Raw genomic sequence first — 23,278 nt, forward strand, 5'->3', positions numbered from 1 at the left:
CCCCTCCCCCTGCCCCCTTCCCCCACCCTACTCCTCCCCTTCCCGCCATGAAGAGGACGGGGTGGGGGGTTAGTAGAAACTAAAGTAAATGTGAATGACCTTTTAAAGATAAATTAGTCATGGTATTGTAATTCTTGTTTTCTTTGTGTGTTGAAGGCAAACTGCTTTTCTAAACTTGCAAAGCCTCCCACCATATGCAAAGTAGTGGGGAAAAATGTGTTGGATGGACTGGGGCTTCCAACCCTGCAAGTGGAAATATTCTGCACCATTCAAAATTTTCCCAAGGTATGAAACAGCTTAAATGTGTTCTTCACTGTGTCCTGGCTCCATTGCATTTATTAGCATCTGTTGTCTAAATTGTAGAAAGTGAATGTTTTGAAATTCAGCGTTTGGAAATACGCACATACACACAAGTTGTAGGTAGTCATGTACATAAAGCATGAACCCTACAAGCAAGCGTTGTGGCTTTATTATGTTTAAGTGCAATATTGGTACAGACATGACATGCTAGCCTGAAGATGATCCAAGATAGAGAAATGGGGCAAAAATAGTTTTAAAACTCTGACCTAATTAATGTGATGAGTTCTATAAATCCATAGGTATGTTCATAGATTCATATGTTTATATATAGATTTACATAGATTTGATTTACATAAAGAAAAAATTCATTTTCATAGTTGTAATAAGTCACTTTAATTGCTACATATTTGTTAGAAACAGTTTTGCTACAGTCTCTGGGAGGCAAATAATTATGATTAAATCTGTATTCTTTTAGCTATTTATTGGAGCGGTAGTGATAAAAATGAAGTTCAATGTAAGATTTTTATAAGTGTATTTTAACAAGGTAATAATTTTAAATGTTCCCTGAAGCTGGGTTCCATACAGTTTCAACAGTTATAAAAATATCTCAAAGAAAATTATATATTCTCATTTTCCCTTTGAAATTGGTGATAAAATATCGTGCACATTAAAAGCTGGATACATTCAATTTCTTCCTTTCTGTAAGAAGGAGGGGAAAAGGGAGAACACGTTTATATTCTTCCAGAACATATGTTCGGTGGTGATCTCAACGCACTTTGAAGTCCAGGAGGACGCCGAGCAAGCGGAGAGGGGCGACGCGGTCAGCACCGCCGTGCGCTGGGTCAACGACACCATCACCGAGGAGCTGCGGGGCGTGGCGCCCTCCGACCAGGCCGCGGTGGACCACGTGCTCAGGTAGGTCCTCCACGTGCAGATGAACGTGTCCAGCACAGATAGCATCTCTTTTCTTTTTATTTCACCCGCCTGGAAAACAGATCTGTCATGTCCAGAAGGTACCGTCAGGAAGCGGAGTAAAGAGCCTATGCGACAACAGCAAAATGCTCTCTTCTGAAAACCTTGTTTTTAAAATTTTCCTGTGTGAGGGGACCTTAGGCCTCTCCGCCTCTTTTCCATGCGTAGGATTCGGTAAAAGCTTCAGTAGAAAGTTTCTCAGGAAAAGCATGAAGTTAGGAATCCTGACGTTGTCCTTTCTGCCCCCTCAGGTCATATGCCACGTTTTCGGGCTTCATACTCTTTCACGGAGTCCCAGTGGGTGATGCTTATGGTCAGTCCTCCGTCCACGCACAGGCCTTCCGTGCTAAAAAGTGACTTTAAAAAAAAAAAAGTGACTTTAACACGTGAAAACCAAGAAAGTGATTGCTGGGGCTGTGTCAGGTTTTGTGCAAGCCCAATGCCACAAGCCTCTTGGCCAAACAAAGGTCAGCTGGATTCTCTATCTCTGAGCTCCATCACTTGCTTCATTAAACATAGCATCATATTTTAGTTTGCTTCAGAGTTGGATCATAACCTTTATCAAAACATTTTTTCATATTGTTTTTGGTTTTCTGGTTTTTTTTTTTTCCTTCTCATCTGCTGTGATCATATTCCTGATTTTATTTCCCAAGGTCGTTTCTCGCAGACCTTCTGTTCTATTACATTCCTTTTCTCCTGGAATTTTTCTTCCTCAAACCTGCTGTCTGGACTGGTTTCTCTCTAGCCTACTAGAGAGATGCTTAATTGTCTTCCTACTTCCTCAATACCATATCTTCCTCTTTCTTGACTTGCTGGATTCCATTCTTTAATTTTTTTAAAAATTTTTCTTTAAATTCCATTTAGTTAACATATACTGTATTATTAGTTTCAGGGATAGAATTTAGTGATTTATTAGGTGCATATAACACCCATCACATCATGTGCCCTCCTTAATGCCCATCACCCAGTTACCCCATCCCCCCACCCACCTGCCCTCCAGCAACCCTAAGTTTGTGCTCTTGAGTTAAGAGTCTCTTGTGGTTTGCCTCCCTCTCTATTTTCATCTTATTTTATTTTTCCTTCCCTCCCCCTATGTTTATCTGTTTTGTTTCTTAAATTCCACATGAGTGAAATCATATGGTGTTTGTCTTTCTCTGGCTCACTTATTTCACTTAGCATAATACCCTCTAGTTCCATCCATGTTGTAGAAAAATGGCAAGATTTCATTCTTTTTGATGGCTGAGTAATATTCCATGTATATATATACCATATTTTCTTCATGCATTCATCTGTCGATGGACTGCTGCTCTCTCCATATTTAGGCTATGGTGGGCATTGCTGCTATGAGCATCAGGGTACAGGTACCCTTCAAATCACTATGCTTGTATCCTTTGGGTAAATACCTAGTAGTGCAATTGCTGGGTCGTAGGGTAGCTCTATTTTTAACTTTTTGAGGAACCTCCATACTGTTTTCCAGAGTGGCTGCACCAGTTTGCAATCCCACCAACAGTGTAAGAGGGCTCCCCTTTCTCCTCATCCTTGCCAGCATCTCGTTTCCTGAGTTGTTCGCTTTAGCCTTTCTGACCAGTGTGAGGTGGTATCTCATTGTGGTTCTGATTTGTATTTCCCTGATGCCAAGTGATGTTGAGCATTTTTTTCATGTGTCTGCTGGCCATTTGTATGTCTTCTTTGGAGAAATGTCTGTTCAGGGGCGCCTGGGTGGCACAGCGGTTAAAGCGTCTGCCTTTGGCTCAGGGCGTGATCCCAGCGTTCTGGGATCGAGCCCCACATCAGGCTCTTCCGCTAGGAGCCTGCTTCTTCCTCTCCCACTCCCCCTGCTTGTGTTCCCTCTCTCGCTGGCTGTCTCTATCTCTGTCAAATAAATAAATAAAATCTTAAAAAAAAAAAAATGTCTGTTCATGTCTTCTGCCTGTTTCTTGATTGGATTATTTGTGCTTTGGGTGTTGTTTGATAAGTTCTTTATAGATTTTGGATACTAGTCCTTTATCTGATAAATCATTTGCAAATATCTTCTTCCATTCTGTAGGTTGCCTTTTAGTTTTATTGACTGTTTCCTTTGCTATGCAAAAGCTTTTTATCTTGATGAAGTCCCAGTAGTTCATTTTTGCCTTTGTTTCCCCTGCCTTTGGGGATGTGTCTAGCAAGGAGTTGCTGCGGCCAAGGTCAGAGAGGTTGCTGCCTGTGTTCTCCTCTAGGATTTGGATGGATTCCTGGATTCCTATCTCACATGTAGGTCTTTCATCCAGTTTGAGTTTATTTTTGTGTGTACCTTTTGGGACTTCTCAAAGTTGTTGGTTTTTTTTTTTTAACTATTCATTTTAAGGCTTCCTCCCCACCAAAAAAAGAAAAAAAGAAAATGAATTCCTGCCCATTATACTATATATTTCACTGTCTGTTCTTGACCCATTTTTCTTTTGATGGTCATTTATTCAAAAAGAAAATCCAGCAGCCCTTAATCAAATTGTATATTCAAATTTTATTTTAAATATATAAACAAATAGGCTCAAATAATTAAAATAAAAACCAAGCACCTAAAATCTTTACACATGTATATCCAGGCCAAAATTAATTTCAGCTCTTGAACACGGTTTTGTAACAGCATCCTTATTGGGGGGCCTTAGGATGTGAAGCTGATTTATTTTTAAGTAGCTAAAAAAGCAGAATTAATTGTTGAAACATCTTGAAGGAGGTCAGCACTGAAACTGACCAAAAGTATGAGTGATATTCACTGTAAAGCCATATCTTCTTGCCGTGAAGGACACTCTTTGAAAATAAAGTACAAGAAGACAAAGAGAGGAGAGAACTGGAAAAGAGCCTGCAAGACCCGGCAGTGACCACCCCTTCACCTCTCCCTCCACCACCACCACCTTCTCCACCCCCAGCCAAAAAAAAAGGACAAAAGCAAGGTCAGTGGCTCCTCTTGCAGAACCTTTGATAACTAGCGTGTGAGGAAGAAAGGCTGAAGCTCCGACTTCCTTTCCAGTTAGTCTTTTTGCTGCAGACCTAGGTTAGGCTCCCTCCAGGTACCATCCACCCTCCTGGCCCCTTCCTTGCTTGACGCTGCCATGTTGGGCACGCAGGGGGTTTTCCCCATCTCACCCTCCCTGCTGTTTGTGAGGAAAAACTATTTCTTACCCAGAGGTGAACACTTACCAAGCAAAGTGCACTGAACAGTGGCAATGCTGGGGACAGGGAAAAGGAAAGTGGCATGGGGGGCCTTTAACTGCCCCCCAACATATCCATTAGCTCCTCAAAAGCCACTCCATATTTTAAAGATTAGCGATATCCTTTGATATGAATAACCGGCATTTTCTCAGTCCTGTTAATAACATATTAATAAAAGTTTTCTTGGGGCACCTGGGTGGCTCAGTCAGTTAAGCATCTATCTTCAGCTCAGGTCATGATCTCAGGGTCCTGGGATCGAGCCCCACATCCAGCTCCTGCTTTTCCCTCTGCCCCTCCCCCCTGCTCCTGTGCTCTCTGTCTCTCACTCACTTCCTCTCTCTCAAATAAATAAAATCTTTTAAAAAAAAGTTTTATTTGGAAAACTTTGCTATTTTAAAGCAAATAACAGTTATCATAGCCCGTTGTTCCATGCTTTCCAACATACTGTGAACTTCAGCTCCTCCAGTCCGTTAATTCTGGAGTTGCTGCTGCTAGTATTGTAAATAAAGTTTTATGTCTTTCCAACATGCCCCTTGAGGGCATGAATCATGTCTCATTCAATTTAGTGCCACTAGTGCCTAGCATGATGCCAAGCACAAAGGAAACACCCAATAAATGTGGGTTCCCTTGAAAAAGAAAGGACCAGAACCAGGAGGGGATCAAAGAGACCATGGAGACATGGTTTCTTATTTCCTAGATTCAGATGCTGAGGCCCAGAGAGCGAAGGAGAGTCTCCCGAGGCAAAAGAATCATGTAAGACCAATCTCTCTGGATGGTGGGATGGCCACTGCTGAATTATCGGTGGAGATCCGCAGAGGGTGTTCATTTGGTGGTCGTTGTTGACTGACAGAACTTGGAGCATATGAGAAGGGATGAAGTAGGAGGGGATAGTAATTTGCTAAACCTTTACTATGTGTTATGGGGTTACGTGCCTTCTTCCACTCATCTTACCTACCTGACCCGGGCCAGCAGCTGGGGGCGGGGAAGGAAGGGCGCTAGCCATTTACAATGGGTGGTGTGGCACCTGAGCGGGCTGGTGGCTGGAAACAAATGACAGTGAAAGATGGGTGAGGCTGAGGGTGGACGGCTGGATCTGGAAGCCATTTCTAATACAACGAGGCATCTGTTTGGGGCTGGCCAGCAAGGTAACTAGTTAGATACACACGCACGAAAAGACGTGTCCAACAGAAGGCTGGATATGCAGGAGCTATGGTGGGTGTAGAATTCAAAGACTGTCCAGATCTTCTTTATTCGCTTTCTGTTGGATATCGGGCAAGTCTTTTGACCTCTCTGAGCCCTAGTTTACTTCTATGTGAATGTGGGATAACGGTAACTGCCCTATACAATTGTCTAAGGAGTTGATATTGAATGTCTGGAAATTTCTTAGAGTGGCCAAATCCATGGCAATGGATGATTCGAACATTCGGGAGTCATAAGTGAAGTCACACAGAAACTTCTTGGGGGTTGAGGTGGAGAGCATATTCTCCCCAGCCTCAGTTTCCCCCCTTTCTTTATGCTGGGCCTTCACATCTGTAAGCAAAAATATAGTTTTATCAGAGTTAAACGTTCTCAAAAGGAATCTCTTATCCCTGTTTTTCCCTCCAGGGAGGAATGATGCTTTTACAGAGAAACCCATTGTGCCTCCAGAGCCTGTTGAACCTGTGCTGAACGGCAGCATGGCCATAGGGGCCGTGTCCCTCGCTGTGGCCAAAAGCAGCGCCATCCTGGGCAATAGCCCCCTCTACTTAAACATCGCGTTACTGAAGCACCATCAGGTCAGAATCCATTGTGTTCCATCACGAGGACCCGTGAGTATCTCAATACCAATGAACCGTGTCTCTTGTTTCTCCTTGCTTTTCCCTCCTCCAGGAACAGCCCACAAAGCTAACCGTACCTTTGCCAATGGTGTCTCTGATCAGCTGTGGGAAGTCATCGCCTGGGAAGCTAAACTTAATGAAAGAAGTGATGTGTATACCCCACCCTGGATTAACAGCTAAACAGGTACCTTCTATTATCGCACACTACTTTTCCTTTTCTTTTTTGGGGGTAAGACTTTATTTATTTATTTATTTAGAGAGAGAGCATGAGCAAGGGGAGGGGGAGAGGGAGAGACTCAAGCAGACTCCCAGCTGAGTGTGGAGCCTGATGCGGGGCTCGACCCCAGGACCCTGAGATCATGACCTGACCCACAACCAAGAGTCGGACACTCAACTGACTGAGCCACCCAGGTGCCTCTCACACTGTTTTTTCTAAAAAAAATAAAAAAAAAATACTCTACCATCAACGAGTCTTAATGTAGGTCCCCAAGGCTTATGACACCAAGGGAGGGAGAATTAAATATAAAATGAAAAAAAAATATTTTAGGAAATCAGAGAAGTGGGAAAAAAGCAAGACCTCAAGCACAAGGGTACATTTAAGCCACCTTCGGTCTCTGGTTCCCTTCAGCACTGACTCATGCCAGCGACTCACCAAGGAGCCCTGGTTGAGCAACTTGGCAGCCTTGATAGTGCTGGAAGGTTGTTACCTGGGGGAATCGCGGCACCTTTCCTTACTGGCCGAGGCACTGTGGCGGCAGCAAGAGGAAGCTGGATCTTTCCTAGCGGCCAATTCTGTTCAATAAGGGCTCTAGGGCCCACCAGACTTCCTGATACGAAAGAGAGGTTCAGTGCATGTTTCTAGAAGGAAGGACTCCTAAGGTGCATCTTTATACTTAATGGTGTGCTGGTGTCTGTATTGTTCTTCACTGGCCTGAATGAGCCCATATGGCTCTTTAAATCTTCATGAAATATTCTACCAATTAGACATTAGGAAGAACTTACACTCATGTTCTGTAGCAGATGTTTTCAGAAAAAAGTACAGGAAGTTCCATGCCCTGTCGTAATACACTGAGGGATGTTTGTTATCTAAGCTGGTGAAAATTTTTATAAATCTCAAGGTAATTTCTTCATCATAAAGCATTCTTTTCTAAAGAGAATAACCATTCCCTCATGATGTACCGATTGTGGAACACTAGGAATTCATAGCTGGCTCACCATCTGTCAGATCAGGTTCAGACCCTCGCACCAGGATCTTTCCTGCAGGTAGGACCTGTCGTGCTATTTGGAGACCAGAATAGTTGGCATGCCATCCTTTGTCTTTGCATGAAGGTCCCACAATCATTACAACAGACCTCCCTCTTTTTTAAGTGGCAGCGGCTTTATACCAATTCAGATACTATCGTGCAGAATCCCTTGGTGACCTATGACATGTCTTGCAAAAGGGTTGGTCAAGAGACTATGAAAGAGAATGAATCTGCCTTGATTCAACCAACGGAGCCAGTCAGTTCTGAGCAGTGAAGAAAGGATACTGAGAAGAGTCTCATTCATATCCAACCAAATAAAAATTGAGGGCTGAGGACTAACATTTAATCCTCTGACTTTGTAGACCACATCTAATCTACTAACCAGGTTACCTTATCAGGGACCCAACAAATATTCAGTTAGAAATAGCCAATGTGAGCTGCAAGTTTTTATATTTAAAGTTTCTGGACTATAGTTGTGGAAGATCACGGTTATTATACTTACAGGGCGTGGAGATGCTTCTGGAAATTCAGAAACATATTAACAAAACAATTGAAACGGTATGTAAAGAGCATCTGTGGTATCTAAGTGCTGATACCAACACCTGCTAGTATACAAATTATACTTCATTATGAAATTGACTCACTGTTGTTATTGATATGTAAAATGTGTTCATTTATCTTAGGTTTTTCATACGAGCCAAGCACACACGTTCCCTCATTGGCCATGGATCCAGTTTCTAATGGCACTTAATCTCATCAGCTGGCTCTATGCTGAGATCATCCCTTAGGATTTGCAAAGAAAGGATTTGGCCCCTAGGATGTGCGAGGCAGTTTAGCGTAATAGTTAAGGTACAGACTCTGGTGTCTGCTTAGAATCCCGTCGTTGGGCAAACAGGAGCCTTCGGCCAGGCAGCCCTCAAGGGGGAAGCCACAGAGGCAGGACGATGACAGGCAACTAGCTGTATGCAGGAGTCCCTGGTCGTGCCTGTGTTTGTCTTGTTCACCACTGTGTGTCTCCTGCCTTGCACATCAATTTGCTTCCCGAGCTTGGTATTCTTACCAGGGGATAGAAAGTTCAGCTGACTACAGTGCAAAGCAGCAGAATAACTGTATTTGCATGTACTCGAGTGTGAGCCCTGCTGATTCTTGACAAACATGCCCCAGTTTACAGAGCCAGGAAATGCTGGGTATTAAAATGCTTCCTTTAAAGGCTGAATCCTTGCTCTAGAATGCTGTCAACATCCCACATTGTGGCCATTAAAAATGACCAATCATTTTTGGAAAGTATCTTTGCTTTTCATCTCAAAAGATATTACACATACCAGATTCATCAGATTTAATGACCTTCGGCTGTTTCCAAAAGTCAAATCCACCCTGCAGAGAAAGTGGTTGTACCTTAACAGTGTTAGGAACAATATTCAAAACAATCTAAAAGCAAACGGCACAGTGGTGTTGCTCCTTAAGGGCAAGGACGGACGTCATAGGCGTGAACGATACTTTGTTTACCGGAGTAGAAATGCATTTATATGAACGGAGGCAGAATAGAAGGTTGAACTAAAGGGAACACGTGCCTGAGTTTGAGAAAAAGTTTGGAGTTCTTCAAAATCTGGAGGGGCTGGTTTGATCCCCACGTGTGTGTGGCCCGGGGAGGGCGGGGGAGCGGGATTCACAGTGTGACTGGTCAGGCCCCAGAGCAGTGGACAGGCCCCAGGACCTGAAGCTGTCCTTGCTGCCACAGGCATGTCTGAAAATGGTAAGTGATTCCTCTCTCTCTTCTGTCCCTCAGCCCCCTCCTCCAAAAACAGAGACCAAAAAAGGGCATAATGGAAGCAAAAAAGGTCAGGTAAGTTTATGTGTTTCTTGGCCACACTTCAATATGACACAGTTCATTGATACACTCCCTGCCCCTGTTCCAACCCCAGTCACAGTGCTCCGGGCCCAGGGCTAACGCACACGGCAGCTACACAGCGATACTCCTGCGGGAGCGCTGAACCCCACCACCCCGGAGCTGGAATGTCATTCCGCCCCACCTCTCTGGCCACAGGCTGCCAGGCCGGCGGTTGTCTCTCCAACGGACATCTCAGAGGGCGTGAAGAAGCATCTACGAATCCAATATAGCAGATTATAGTTGAAACTTGATAGGTGAAGTGTTGGGGAAGGTGAATCTCGGATAACCAGCTGAAAGGCATGTAGAATGTTGTCGATTTTAATCTTACCCCTACCAAGTAAGAGAGAAACAAAAGGCCCAAAATGATGGCCATTTCTTTCCCCGAGTCCTGGAAAGGCACAGCGCACGGTTTCAGATGACCCATTGCCGGAGCTCGGATTTTCTCGGTAGCCTTTTTTTTTTTTTTTTTAAGATTTTATTTTTTTTATTTGACAGAGACAGCCAGCGAGAGAGGGAACAGAAGCAAGGGGAGTGGGAGAGGAAGAAGCAGGCTCCCAGTGGAGGAGCCTGATGTGGGGCTCGATCCCATAACACTGGGATCACGCACGGAGCCGAAGGCAGACGCTTAACGCAGACTGCGCCACCCAGGTGCCCCTATCGGTAGCCTCAAACAGGTCTTGTCCAAATTGGCCGGGGCGGCTGCAAAGAGCCCCAGGCAGCCATCTCCACCTGATCAGGCAACAGCTTTGGTGCCCGTGGGTGTTCTGGCCGATCCCCTCTTAGATGCCTGAACTTTCAATAATACAGTTGGAGGACCCAGGAAGATTCCTGGAGACGATGCACGTGGTGATGGGGTTAGTCAAGATGAAAAGTTAAATTCCTCCTCCGCATTGGGAGAGAGAAGAGAATTGTGTCAGAAAATACCCCAGAAAGTTAAGTACCTGACCGTTGTATCTGTTGGGACGAGCACAACACTCTAACGTTAGACCCCACAAGAGAGCCAGGGCACGATGACCAAGAAACCAAGGGTCAGCGCGGTCCGCCTCATTCCAGAAGGTTGTCCTGTGTGTTCTGAGAAACTCAGACCGAGATCGGCCCTTTCCCAGGATCAGCTTTCCCACTTTTTTTTTTTCTGTTAGAAACAGGTAAAATGGTAGATTCTAGGGATGCAGCCTTACCAGTCACTTACCCCTCCGTAAAATGGGATAATAGTAGCACGTGCTTTAGCGGGCTGATGTAAGGAGGAAATGTATTTACGGAAAGCATTTAGAACAGTAGCTGGCATTTAATAAGCTCTAAATAAGTCATGCTTTTGTAGTTTAGAAACCTCTAACAAAACGCCTCAGTTGATACCCAGCAATTTCCCCACTTGCTCCTTTGTCAAAAAAAGGTTCCTGTCCCTGACATTAAGAATGTCAGACGGTTCATATAATTAACTAGTACGATCAGCAGAGAAATGGAATATTTCTACTAGGTTCATGTTTGCCCTCGAGTTTGGCGTGCACGCACGCGCACACCCTTCAGAATCACCGATGCTGCTTCAAATGTCTATAATAGTGGCAACTTGTGAGGAGGGCACGTCAGGGCTGACCTCGCGTCAGAAACACATGGCTGCCTTTCCCTGGGCTGCTTTGGGTCCCAAACCTTCTTCCGCTGAAATCCATCCGCAGTGCTGCATTGTTTTAGCAGAAATCTGTCCTTTTTCAAATAAAACCTTTCCTGAAGGAGGGTGCTATGTTCACACTTACATTCTTCAAAAGGAAAATGGTACACGGGAAAGAGCAGGTTTGGAAGTGGACGGAGGAGGACAGAGGTGGGGACAGGCCAGACAGCCGTTTACAAGGACAGCCTGGAGATTCGCCGGCCTCGGGGTTCTGGCTCAGGTCAGCCTGTGTACAATGGGAGAGCTGATCACGGGGTTATACAGGCACACCAAAGAGAGAAAAGTGTGTTCCCAGGTCAAGCCTGAAACCTCGGGTGTAAGAAAATTACTCCAGACACTTCGGGCAATCATATGCCCAAAAGCCATGCAGAAATGGGTGACACCTGGACATAAGGTTAATGCAGACTCCGAGGACCACGGGTTTGGAGAGCTGTGTCTGGTTATCAGTGGTGCCTCGGTTATAACCGGGAAGCTTCAAGAACCTTACTGCTCTGTATTTATATGCATCATTTGCTTTCGGTCTCACAGCAGCCCATCACTGGCAAGATGTCCCATCTTGGCTGTTTGACCGTTAATTACGACACCACAGAGCAGCCCCTGCTCCTCATACAAGGCATCTGTGCGAACCTGGGTCTGGACATGGGGACCAGCCTGCATCTAGCCATCAACTGTGCTGCACATGAGCTCATGGACTATGTAAGTTTCTGCTCCGACACTTGCTTTTTTGTTGCGTCCCATTATTTTTAAATGAGAAATCGAAAGAAGCCCGTATCTGAATACTTTTCAAACAGATCCTATTGCTTTTATTAATATTGTGTGCAAGTTCCAAATATAAATGGAGTGGAGAAAGCCACGTTAGCTAGTGACCAGAGAATAACATAACCATATAATTTTTAAAAATTAATGGAAAATGTCAAAATAATTACATATAGGAATTCTGTACAAAGATTACTAAAATGGGTTGCTTACATTGCAATTACGAGAGCTACTGAAAAATAACAAATTGGTATGTTCTGCGGAGTTCACTCATTTGGTAGGTAGATGCCAGATTTGTCAAGCATGGAAAATGGATCTGTTGTAATTATAACTTGGTAAGCCCTTCTGGCTAAGTAAGTGGTTCGGAGTTTCTGCTGTGACTCACTTTTTTTTTTTTTTTTAAGATTTTATTTATTTGACAGAGAGAGAGACAGCCAGCGAGAGAGCGAACACAAGCAGGGGGAGTGGGAGAGGAAGAAGCAGGCTCCCAGCGGAGGAGCCTGATGTGGGGCTTGATCCCAGGACTCCGGGATCACGCCCTGAGCCGAAAGCAGACGCTTAAGGACTGAGCCACCCAGGCACCCCAGACTGTGACTCATTTTTTAAATATAAAAAAAATATTTCCAAGTTGTCCACATTTATGGAGAATATATTTTTATCCAACAAGGCCCATCCACAGGGTTATCCTCAGTTAGGAGGACAGAGCTTTAGGGATGAAACTTCACCGGGAGTGGGGGCAATTATTTAAAAAAGAATGGAAAACGGGTTCATTAGTTAAAGCTGCCGTCCTCACGTCCTCAGGGTAGCAGAGCAGCAGTTAACCTTTCAACTTGGGAAGGTGACATGTTAGGAAAACTGATACAATTTATCTGTCTTCTACACATAACTTCCCTTTTCCCAATACACGAGCCCGGAGTCCGTGTTGTATACAGTGCCCAGCGTGCTGATGTACGCTTGTGGTGACTTGGTAATTAATGTCAAATTCAGGGGACATGGCCCAAGAGAATTCCGCTTTAATTTGCAATTAACTCCAAAGGAAAACTTGAACAGCATCTAAGAACCCTAAGTTTCAGCTGACTTCTAAGTCCTTTTAACTTTTCTAAAGATACTCAGTGCATGAAGGCATGTTTAATGTAATTTCCTATTCTCCACATAATGATTGGTTCCTAGACATACTATTACGAAAAATAATTGCATGTTTTCATCAGCAATGTATACCGAGAACTATGAATATACTGACTGCTAGTGCTAGCTGGAATGGGGATTTTTTGCTTATATTCAGTGAAATGTATTAGCTTGATATCAGCTAATTCTTACAATGTTAATTCAAAGTCATTAGCATTTCTTTACTGACAAGATAGGACTTTCAAGGTTTTGCAGTAAAGAAACTAAAAGTTCTGGCTGCTTTTTAATCTGAAAAAAAGTATAAAATCCTTTCACAGTTATGGACTTCTTTGGAACCTGCTCAACTCCGATGGAATCCATTCCATGGGCAGCCATAGCAGGAAGGCGTTAGCGAACCAGTCATCCCGTTCCCTCCTGCCTCCTTCCCGGTACCTGAATAGCCCAGGGGCCATCCCAGAACACAGACTTGGAAATCCGTGCTAGGTTTTGCAGAGAGACGACTCCAGATCCTTTCGCCCTGTTTACTCCCATTCTTGATGACTCGGGGGCTTTCCAGACTTCAGATGCATGGCGTTGAACTAGATAGAACTCCTTCAGGACCATATGGTCACTAGTAGAGCTCGCTGCCTGAGAGGGAGATGCCTTCTCAGGGTCACTGACATTTCACAGTGGCTGTTCTCAAAGCCTCACCCTGCTTTCAAATTTTAGGACATTCACCGCACGGCAGACCCGCTGTTTTTTTGCTGTGAGTGGAAAGACGGGGGGGTTCTGCTGAGTGCGAGGCTGTGCACTGCTGTCCTGTTTTATGAACTCATGGCCTCGCCCGTGGGCCCACGCGGCTGGGTAGCTAGCAGCACGTCACCAACCTCAGTAAGAAGTGATTCCCGGGGCGCCTGGGTGGATCAGTCGTTAAGCGTCTGCCTTCGGCTCAGGGTGTGATTCCCTCCTACTGGGTACCTGGTCTTTGGTGCCGAAGGCTTCATCTGAAGGCCATGGGGAGAGCTCCATGGGGCATGAAGAGGAATGGTGACTTGATTTCCCCAGGCTAATATGTCACAGATATTTAAACTAAAGTACGCAGATTTCTCATGGCAATATGGCCCGAAAAGAACGTTTACGATCTTTCATAGGCAGTGAATAAACGTGAATGGGAATCCCACATTTTGCCTTTGAGGAATTCCTCATTTATCTCTATTTTGTTATTGTCCTTGCACTTGCCAGAGTAGAGGGAAGTATGAAGTGATGCTGGGAACACACAAAAACGCGGCCGAGCTGGTTGACCTGTACGTGGATCTGATCAACAGTTTCCCTTCAATTATTGCCTTAATCGATCCTTTCAGGAAGGAGGTAACGGGATTCACCTTGCATTTTCTTTTTTTTTTTTTTTAGATTTTATTTATTTATTCGACAGAGATAGAGACAGCCAGCGAGAGAGGGAACACAAGCAGGGGGGTGGGAGAGGAAGAAGCAGGCTCATAGCAGAGGAGCCTGATGTGGGGCTCAATCCCATAACACCGGGACCACGTCCTGAGCTGAAGGCAGACGCTTAACCGCTGTGCCACCCAGGCACCCCTCACCTTGCATTTTCTAACAATACAGTAAAATATTCTTCTGGCCTGGTCGCTCGAAAGGCTGCAGTTTGGGCTGGGCCGGCTGCTTTACGTCTGTGCGGGTGAGAGGAGGCGCGCACGGAGCGAACGCGGAGCCGAAGCACAACGGACTGGGAACGTGCCTGTGTGCAGAACGAACCAGCTTTTCCCGAGCACTGGGGGGGTGGGGGGCGGGCGGATACCCGTGTTTTCACAAGCGAACCAGTCACGGCCCGCGAGCTCCGTTTGCTGCGGCTGCCGCAGGCCCGTCCCATAGCCGAGCTAAGGGCTCCCAGACCCAGGACCCCGGCTGGGCCCATGTGCGTGACCTCCAGCCACTTGCCGCACACACAGGAAAGTCACAAAGCCGTATTTTTTAAAAGGCTTCAGATTGCGAGGTTTTTCCACGTACTCAAGCTGTGGCATCCCAGGAGGGCTCCTGTCCCGCAGGAAGCCACTGCCCTCCCTCACGCTCTGAAACTCCAAAACTTAAATCCTTGATGGTATGAATTGGAGAAAACCGTTAGATACACTGAACAGATCCCTCTCTGAGATCAGGCACGGATTTATATGTGGGGCACGAGAAGAGGCCTGCCTCGTGCTCGGGGTCCCAAGGCCTCGCTCAGCCACCACTCCTGTCACCGCCTGCGCCACAGCCCAGCGCTCGCGGAGCCACGACCGAGCGCTTCATCCCGTGGCCCCGGCTTCCCGGGCTTGTCCTGGGGCTCTGGCCTCGGCTGGTTTTTATGTGACAAAATGGTCCGTGTTTGGTCTGTTCTAGCGGGACAGGTCGGAATCTGGTACAGTGGCTTGGGAGACTTTGTAGATCATCAGTTAAAAATAGTAAGCATTTCATTTCATGTGACGGTCTCAATAAAAACAAGGGTGTGGAGAATGAGAGCCTAGAGCCCTTGCAGGCTCATTTCCTTCTGCTGTCTGTTCATCAGAAATCACAGTGGAATCTTCTGGCCAGCCGGTCGTTAGCAGTGTTATGTACAATACAGTCGGTAGGAATGGCTTGGATTCAAAGGACTCCAGAATCAATGTGGAGCATTTAATGTGTGTTAAACATTTTATCCACCAGATCTTTAAGCTCAAATTCAATCACTTGAAGTTTCTGTTCCACGAAGCTGGTGAATTTGTGTGGCTGTGGTTCAGGCATCATTCAGCCCCAGAAACAACAGAAAACTGTTTTGTGGGTCTCAGAAAGGTGTTTAACTCTGCTTAGGAGCTGTAGGATTCCTGTTGTTTTGTGATCATGCTTAATACATTGTAACGATCGATTTTTAAATATTCACCCAGGACTCCGAACAGTGGGACAGCATCTGTAACGCTCTTGGTTCCAGGTGTCACATCATTGCAGGAGCTGCATCCAAAAGCATTTCCAAACTTCTAGAGGGTAGCGACATCAGCACCCCCAAATCCAGCGGGCTGGTCATCAAACACACCAACCAAACTACGATGTCTGACTTGGTGGAAATAACCAATCTTCTCGACAGTGAGTCACAGTATAGGTCTGCAAGACTCGCAAGGAACTTAACTTGGTTACACAAGGAGCCACAAAGATGCAGTTTGTCAGTTAATAAAAAGCATGGCGTGAGTCTTGGAAGGAAAACAAATTTCCAACTGTCTGTGAGACCTCTGGTGCTGGGAGACCGTTTGCAGCTAGCTTACCGATCGACTTCCCAGTGTTCCCCCAACAGTCCCAGGCCAGGACGCACCCCCTTAGGGAGGGGTGGCACCCAGGTGTGGCTGAGGACAGTGCCCTCTCAGCTTCACACCACCGGACAGTGATCCCACTCGCCCCCACTGATGCTTTAAAAATTCCTCACAAGTTTCAAACTCTTCACGACCGTGAGGTCTGTGAACATGCCTTGCCCTGTACCATTTACTTGGCTAACTACTCCTGATCCTTCACATCTTTCCTTAAAGGAAACCTTTTTAAGTATATGCGACTTTCCCGGCTTCCTCCACCCGGCTGCTTGCTCTCAACCTCCCTCATAGTTTCCTATACTTTCTCTTTGTAGTATTGGCCACAATTACGTGTACGATTATTTAATGTCCAGTATCCCCCCACTAGACTATAAAGTTCCATGAGTTCACAGGAGTCTTGTTCAGTGCCTGAAACATGAGCGGGTCCCAGGAACTAGGCAGAACCCTTGTCTAAGATCTGGAGCAAGACTCAGAGCCAGACGGGCAGCCAGGGGCCTGGGCTCGTGCCGGAGAATGGCATGGAGTTCCCATAGTCCCTTGTCCTGTAGACGGCTCAGACTAGGGCCCAGGCAGGGCTGTCCGGTAGGTGGCAGATGGGAGGCCCCAGCCATGGCATTTCCTCCAGGGCCCAGCAGCCATGCTGTCATTCACTTCGCTACTATAGCTCCTGCCTGGAAGAAACCAAACCGTCTCAGGAGGAAGCCCCCTGGCTTGCATTGTTCGTCGACCTGGCAGATTTCAAGGGGTTCTGAGATGCTCAAATTTAGACTAAGTACCATCAACACTGCTCTTCTAATAAGTCAACATTCAGAGCGACAGATTCCTTTGAATAAAACTCTACACGATGAATTGTGAAATCCAATAAGGCCTATCAGCTCCCTAGAGGATAACCTTGCACTTACTGTAGATTTTGTCTCAAAGAGGTGCGCTTTTCTACACTGAACGTGGACAAAGTGGAATCGTGTCTTACAGCTGTGGTCTTGGAAAACAAGTCAATCTAATTCGAGCATTTTTTCCCCTTTAGTGGTCACAAAGGTCTATCTTACAATTTATGGCATCTTAAATTTGATGAAAGGTGGCATTCATGTAGTATTCAGCACCCAAGCTGCTGGAAAAAGAGAAACAGATAAAACCGGGGTAATGAAAATACAAATGTTTAGGTCAGAATTCTCTGGCGGTCAGATCATTGACTGTTCACAGGGAAGGTTTAAATCTTGACAAATTTTAAATTTTCATTCGAGGCTCATACATACCACACACATATATACACATACATACATACGTCTGTGTGTGTGTGTGCGCGCGTGCGCGCCCTTATGCTCATTGTTTCTATGCCATCTAAACCTGAAAAGAATTCCTCTGCTCACAGGTAAGAAGCACATCGCCGTCTTCGGAAGTACAGAAGGCGAGTCGTCTGATGACAGCCTGGTCGATTTGGTAAGTACTGAAAGCCGGTCAATTGCACAATTGCCAAAACACTGCTTTTATCACGAATTGGTATTTCAGAGAAATGCAATCTTTGGCGGAGAAAGTCATGTAACCTTTTATGAAATAGACTTGCTTCCTCCCAGACAGCTACCTTTTGCAAAGAGCTAATCTTTGAACTTTTAAAAAGAAGAAAAATTGAAGTCCTGGGAAAATGATGAGCGCACTTAAATGGCTGGGGTGTGCACCTGCAATCTTACCGCCTAAAATGAAGCGAGAAAGGCCAGAATGTTCTTAGATAAAATCAGCATGCTCACATGACTAGTAAAGCATCTGGCGTGCAGTCACGCTGTTTACCTTTTGCCGCTCTGTTTGTAAGCAGGCCATTTACCGACGTAAACATAAAATACAAAGTTACGAGAGAAAAACCCACACAGCACAGCGTCAGGGCCCTTTCTCCCTAAAGAATTGTTTGTATTTTAGTAAAATGTGACTTCTCGTTTAAAATCAATTTCATCCCCCCACTCCCACCCCCCAAAGGCCGTCGGACTCGGCGTCCGGTTTATCAAGCTGGGAGGTCTGTCCCGCGGTGAGCGGGTGGTTAAGTACAACCGCCTTCTTACGATAGAGGAAGAACTTGTCCGGAACGGAACACTGGGTACGTGCTGCTTTCTGCTCTGTTTTCACTTAGCCATGAATAAGAGAACAAAGATTGGAAGGAGGGGAGCAGGAGGCCCTCGGCAGGAGGGCAGGAGACTCCAAACCCTGTAAGTGCGTGCTGACAAAACTAGGGTGCCATTGGCCACAATGCGCATTGTGTTCTTAATGGATCATCTATTTACCTGGATGTTTCAAACTCTCGCCCTTCTTCTCGATGAATAAGCTGCGTGGTGCTTTTCAATAGGATTAATTGATTGGAATCTCCAAGCCTACCTTTTGTGATGGTCCAAATTATAGCTAAGGTCTCTCTGCACAGCCCCTGAAAAGTTAAAGGCAGATGTTTCCCTGACGATTCTCGAAAACAACTCCTTTTACTCAAGACAAGTAGGCATGTCATTCGTTGGAAAGGCTGTGCCCTTGAGAGAAACGAACCAATCATTTAGGAAGTCAAACCTCTGCAGATTTGTGTGCATAGAAGGCACCGTGTACTGGCTAACTGGAGAGAAACACCCCGAAGACGCATTTTTACCTTCATGTTACTGTGATGGCCAAAAGCAGGTGCAGAGCCCACAGAGATATTTAAAGAGACCAAGTTATTGTCTTTGTAATTCTGAAAATATTTTGCATTTTAGGATAGAATAAATAAATCACTATGCTGGGGGGGGGAAGTATGTATTTATTTAAGTAGTATTGACAAAATATGAAATTTTCTTGGATGCTATACATGGAATCTATTAAATGATAAATGTATTAGGGCCTGTACCGTAGAGCAGACCAGTTACTGTATATGACAGCAAGGACGCGGTCCTATGCTGGGCCTCAGTACATGCACTGAAAAAATGAAGGAGCCAATAGAAATTATAATTAGGAATTTGTCATGCTTAACATATGTAATGACCTTGAAACACACACTAAGCTTCATAGAAAATAAAAATACAATGGGGAGACTCTTTCCAAGTAAAGACAATCAAAAGTTAGTATGTGACACAGGGCTTGTTCTTTCAAATAGGTAAAATCATATTATTTCTATATATGACCTAGTTATTTATTTATTTGTTTATTTACTTATTTAATGTCATCCTGACTTGTGGAAGCCTTAAGTTCCTAAATGGCCCATCACATTTCCAGTCAGACTTCACCACAAGAGAAACAGCTGCTTCCGGGCATCAGAAAGGATAGTGCCCAGAGGCCCAGTCTCTCCCTCAGGGCCAGGGCCAAGCCCTGGGCGTTCTGGACTAGATTAACAGATTACAGGCATGCCTCATGTTATTGCACTTTGCTTTATGCACTTCTCAGAGAGTGCATTTTTTACAGACAGGTCTGTGGCAACCCTGCATCGAGCAAGTCACGGGGCGCCATTTTCCCAACAGCATCTGCTCACTCCACGTGTCTTCTTGTTTTAGTCATTCTTGCAAAATTGCAAACTTTTTCATTATTTGTTATGATGATCAGTGATCAGTGATTGATTTGCTGAGAGCTAAGATGATGGTTAGCATTTTTGAGCAATAAAGTATTTTTATTTAAGGTAGGCACATTGGTTTTTTAGATTTAATGCTATTTATTGCACACTTCACAGACTACTGCATAGTGTGAACATTACCTTTGTATGCATTGGGAAACCAAAAAATCCACATGACTTGCTTTATTGCGTGGTCCACAACCTCGGAGGTGTGCCTGTAATGAGAATTTCTCTGTCATTGGTCTGTGGTCAATACACCCTACTGACGGTGCTCGATAAACGGGAAGGGGACCAAGAACCAGAAAGACAGATCTCCCGACTGAGCGAAGGAGGAAATCCTGTAAAAGTTCAGCTATTAGCTGAGCACCGTCAGTGCCACTGCCCACGTGGACCCGACTGGAACGGAGTCTGCAGTCGTCCGTGCGGGAACGCTTAGCTGGCGATGGTTTGTACTCGCGTGGAGGACTGGCCTCTCCTCTAGCCCATCCTCTTCCTCTGTTCCTCTTCCGCTAAGCCTCTGCCTAAAGGCTGCTGCACACCAAATGTTCCAGAAAGGCACCATGCACACTGAGCAAAACAAGTGTATTGCATAGTTAACGTCTGAGCAAAGTCAGGCCCAGTTCTGAATGGTTCTGGGACCTTTTCTAATGGCGAGGGGACCGAGGGGACCCCTCTGGGCAGTTCTGAAGATGGGTCTCCTTTACCTCATGGAACAAAGAACATCAAACTGGGCACCACTGGATTCGACACTAAACTTTATTGTTGTTGTTATTGAATAGGTTTCAATGAAGAACACACATTTTTCCCCTTGAACGACAAAGCTGAAGAGGGGACCAAGGCACCCGAGACTGCAGCCACCATGGCTGGTGAGCTACCCGAGCTCCCAGAGCCCATCTTCCCCACAGAAGTGATGGGGGCATTGGCCAAGGCATGAGCGTCTTCCGGACGGGGCTGTGGACACCCCGGCTTTCAGCCGTGCCGCTAGCATGAGACCCGCAGAGTCCAAGTGTGTCTTCACGTTGGCTTTGCTCTCAAACATCCCTACCCAGCGAGCTCTTTTTATTCTTGTGATTTCACTGTTTGGTGACACTGATGCGTAGTCTTTCTGCCCGAAATCACACCTGTAAGCTGTGTCTTCCAGACACCCCGTTTCCATGGGGACTTCATTTGTGTACCAGCTCTCCTGTCCACGCGGGGGGCCACGACCTAGTAAAGGAGTCCAGTCCCTCTGCTGCTGAGCACACACTCGGTACAGCCGACGCATCAGTGTCATAAAGCACCCAGCCTCATGCAGGAAGAAGTATGAAAGCTTCACAGTTTCCGTAATAGCCAAACAGCTTCTTACTTCCTTACCCTTAATTCCCTTTTCCCGGATTCCCTCCTCTTCCTAGATGTTCATCTTTATTATATTACTTATATGCTTGTGGACCTCCTAAGATCCTTTTGGGAAAAAGAATCAGTATACATGACTAAACCCATCAGTAAATAAATACATATTATTAAGGTAATTAACTGCTCAATTATTTATGCAACAGCAGCTAATAAGGGACTAAAAATGATCTATCATACAGGCCTCTCTTGTAACGCAGAATCAGGATTATAGCAGAAAAGTGCCAGAAATAAATTTATTCAAACACATACCTATAGACATAATGTCCTACTGCTTTATATAATTTAGATTCTCTGTTAAAAGTTAGCATTTGCTTTCCTCCAAAATTATAAAATTATAAAAATTGTTATATACTGACCTGTGGAAGAGTTGGCTATGTTTAGATTTCTGATATATTCTGTAAGCTTTTACTAAGCACACTGAGAACTTTTCCTTTTGAAGTGTATCCATAGGGAAACTTAATGGCCTCATGGTACAGCTAGGGCCTTACACTCAAAGCAGTGATTTAAAATTGGCTCAGTGGCACATTCTCTCAGAGCCCGGAGCTGGAGGACTGGTTGGGAACTAAGTTGGGAGAACCATGTCTCAGTGTGTGGCTGCGACTGCCTGTCCTGGTGCTTAGCAACACAGAATGGGGTACGAAAACTGGAAGGAGAATACGTTTTACTTATGTTTGCTTTTTTTTTTTAAGAGAGAAAGAGAGAGAGAGTGGGGGGAGGGGCAGAAGAGGGAGAGAGAGAATCTCAAGCAGGCCCCACGCATAGCGAGGAGTCCAACATGGGGCTCGATCTCACAACCCTGAGATCATGACCTGAGCCAAAAATCAAGAGTCGGATGCTTAACTGACTAAGCCACCCAGGTGCCTCTGGAAAATTCATTTTAAAGGCAGGCGGGACATGACTGGGTGTTCACGTAACCTTTGCACATGCCCCCCCCACACACACACACGGAATATGGGAGACCATCAGAGAGTCTGCCCTGGAACTAAAACACAAATTATAATTAAATGAATGGAACCAGAGCAAAAATATACAAACTAAGTCAATAACAAAATTAAATTAACCAAAGAGGCCATTTATTACCTCAACCAGGTCAGAGCTTTCATTTCCACCTTTTCCTCACTCGAGGACTGGGGTCACCAATGGAGAGGTAACATTCTAACTTCGGGAAGTGATGAACAGTTCCTACTTCTATCTTCTCTCTCCCTCTCCATACATGTTAATATGTCATTGGAATAAAACATGTAATATATACTACATAGAAGTTATCTATAAAAGAAGTAAAAGAGACTAGTCATAGCCCATGTCAATCAATGACGGTGGGACTGGGGAAAGTTAGTGCCAGGAAGAAACTTCCAGACCAATCCAATCTGTTAAATAAAGGCTGCTTGATGATCCTTCTAGGTCAGTGATGATGATGGACAGCAGTCCCCTCTCCACAACTTACTGCCAGAGAAGCTGACGTCATTCCATGATGAAACAATTCAACACACACAGAAAAATCATCCAGGATTCTGTAATATGACTAGCATTTATCTAACCTACAACCTAACGATGGTCTGGAAAGATCACGAATGACCATTTGTACCTATACTATTCCAATTCCAACACATCATTTGTTAACAAAGAAGGTAGGGAAAGAGGAGTTGCTGGTGAGTGGTTCTGCCACAACACCTGTCCTTTTCACTCTGGCCAAACCAGGCTGGGTGGGTCCAGCCCCGCTGACTCCTGCCAAGCATTATTTCCACAGGACCAACCAGCTGTTGAAACTACGGGGGGGGGGTGCAGTGGAGGAGTTTGGGACTAGCCCAGGTATAAAAGGGTGTTCGAATTTTAATTAAATTCTTATCCTTTTGGAAAAGAAGGGAGACATCTTTAATAGCAAGAGCACAAAGTACGTCTATCCCTTTGCTTCACTCTGGCAATAAGAACGCAACAATATTAGTTCCAAACTCTGCAGCAGACAAGACAGAATTCCTATTCCAAAACAAAAGAATAAATGAAATTTTTAGAGAAAACAAAAATATAAAGATGGCAGTCCCTTCCAACTTTCTAAAATAGTATATAAGTAGGTCATTTATCATTTCTTTGT

General features: G+C 45.0%; 1 protein-coding gene across 1 annotated transcript in view; it reads left to right on the forward strand.

The window, feature by feature from the left end:
* Positions 1 to 20,731, forward strand: part of ENO4 (enolase 4) — a 25,992-nt gene extending 5,261 nt beyond the window's left edge. The window contains exons 2-14 of the mRNA XM_002917538.4: positions 157 to 285; positions 1,046 to 1,215; positions 4,051 to 4,199; positions 6,064 to 6,233; positions 6,328 to 6,459; positions 8,024 to 8,077; positions 9,306 to 9,362; positions 11,599 to 11,766; positions 14,173 to 14,298; positions 15,843 to 16,038; positions 17,623 to 17,690; positions 18,219 to 18,336; positions 20,577 to 20,731. Coding sequence (XP_002917584.1) covers positions 157 to 285; positions 1,046 to 1,215; positions 4,051 to 4,199; positions 6,064 to 6,233; positions 6,328 to 6,459; positions 8,024 to 8,077; positions 9,306 to 9,362; positions 11,599 to 11,766; positions 14,173 to 14,298; positions 15,843 to 16,038; positions 17,623 to 17,690; positions 18,219 to 18,336; positions 20,577 to 20,731 — 1,692 coding nt within the window. The remainder of the gene's footprint in view (positions 1 to 156; positions 286 to 1,045; positions 1,216 to 4,050; positions 4,200 to 6,063; positions 6,234 to 6,327; positions 6,460 to 8,023; positions 8,078 to 9,305; positions 9,363 to 11,598; positions 11,767 to 14,172; positions 14,299 to 15,842; positions 16,039 to 17,622; positions 17,691 to 18,218; positions 18,337 to 20,576) is intronic.
* The last annotated feature ends 2,547 nt before the right edge of the window (positions 20,732 to 23,278 follow it).

Source organism: Ailuropoda melanoleuca, chromosome 6 (assembly GCF_002007445.2).
Source record: "Ailuropoda melanoleuca isolate Jingjing chromosome 6, ASM200744v2, whole genome shotgun sequence".
NCBI lineage: Eukaryota > Metazoa > Chordata > Mammalia > Carnivora > Ursidae > Ailuropoda > Ailuropoda melanoleuca.